The 1,074-nt window shown below is 30.0% G+C and overlaps 1 protein-coding gene across 2 annotated transcripts in view; it reads right to left on the bottom strand.

Annotated features, from left to right (window-relative positions):
* LOC106680392 (ATP-binding cassette sub-family C member 4) overlaps positions 1-1,074 on the bottom strand; it is a 79,274-nt gene that overhangs the window by 8,409 nt on the left and 69,791 nt on the right. For both annotated transcript variants that reach the window (XM_024359561.2, XM_024359562.2), the window contains exons 16-17: positions 609-802; positions 59-318 (exon numbers count right to left, since the gene is read on the bottom strand). In XM_024359561.2, the coding sequence (XP_024215329.1) occupies positions 59-318; positions 609-802 (454 nt within the window). The remainder of the gene's footprint in view (positions 1-58; positions 319-608; positions 803-1,074) is intronic.

Below are 1,074 nucleotides of genomic sequence, written 5' to 3'. Positions count from 1 at the left end.
TTAATTATTTTATAAATTATTAATGAATTCTGAAATCATTATATTTACGATATAATACCTGATGGGTTAACATTGAAGAAATGCATCGGAGACCTGGAGACTGCTTTGAAAGACTTATCATGCAGCTTAACAGATGACTGCATACACACATAAAAGAAAAGTGCTGAACGAAACAATGTTACAACTATATTGATCAATATGAAGAATGCCAAAATGTAAATACAGAGATTCCTTGAAGGGTAATTATTAAATATGTCTATTACATTGCCACTCAGGCTGGACTCGTTTCTAAGCAATGACTTCTCCTCCACAACAATCCTGAAACAATGTTTTCTTTTCAACGCATGAAACCATGATTGGATGCATAAAACAAAAATATAATATGATATGAAAAATCGAAAAATCAATTTGCATCCTGACACTTATTTCTCTAAGAATAATAAAAATGTTTAATTCAAAAAGCATTTGTAAGACCTCATGGAAGGTGAATAATAAACAATTATAATAGAAATAAAATGAACAAATATTTACTTATTAAAGTATAAAAGAAATAAACCAAAACATAACTATTAATAATCTATAAACAAGATAAACTATTGGAAGCTTACCAGTACGATATCCAATAATCACCACCAGTCGCAGCAGTTTGAGACATTAAAGAGAACAATAATAAAAGAAGGAGAACGTACCACTTATTGCCAATTGTAAAATAATTCCAAAACACGCTAAACTTTAAGTTTTTGTTTGAGAAATCCTCAACAATAATAGTCTCTGGTTCTTTCACATTGTCTGTTTCTGCATCCTAGAAATAACAAAAGCAATTACAATAAAGACTCAAAAAAAGATAAGGAACCAGGAACCTGTTTCATAATAAGGTACAAACTATTACTATTGGTCTTGTACCAGGGCATTCAAAAAGTCCTGTCGTTTTTCGTTTGTTCGTTGTTTATTTCGATTCTAGAGTGTTTGCTAATTAATTCCGTTCAATACAACTTTTATCCATGTAAACACAAATGTTTATACTTTATGAATAGGAGGCTTGTATATATTGGACTTCTTGCTGTAAATTTGCAT

Source organism: Halyomorpha halys, unplaced genomic scaffold (assembly GCF_000696795.3).
Source record: "Halyomorpha halys isolate HHAL.00 unplaced genomic scaffold, Hhal_1.1 Scaffold18.1, whole genome shotgun sequence".
In the NCBI taxonomy this organism is placed as follows: domain Eukaryota; kingdom Metazoa; phylum Arthropoda; class Insecta; order Hemiptera; family Pentatomidae; genus Halyomorpha; species Halyomorpha halys.
Note: the sequence above shows the minus strand (reverse complement) of the source record. Positions and strands in the feature narration are given on the sequence as shown.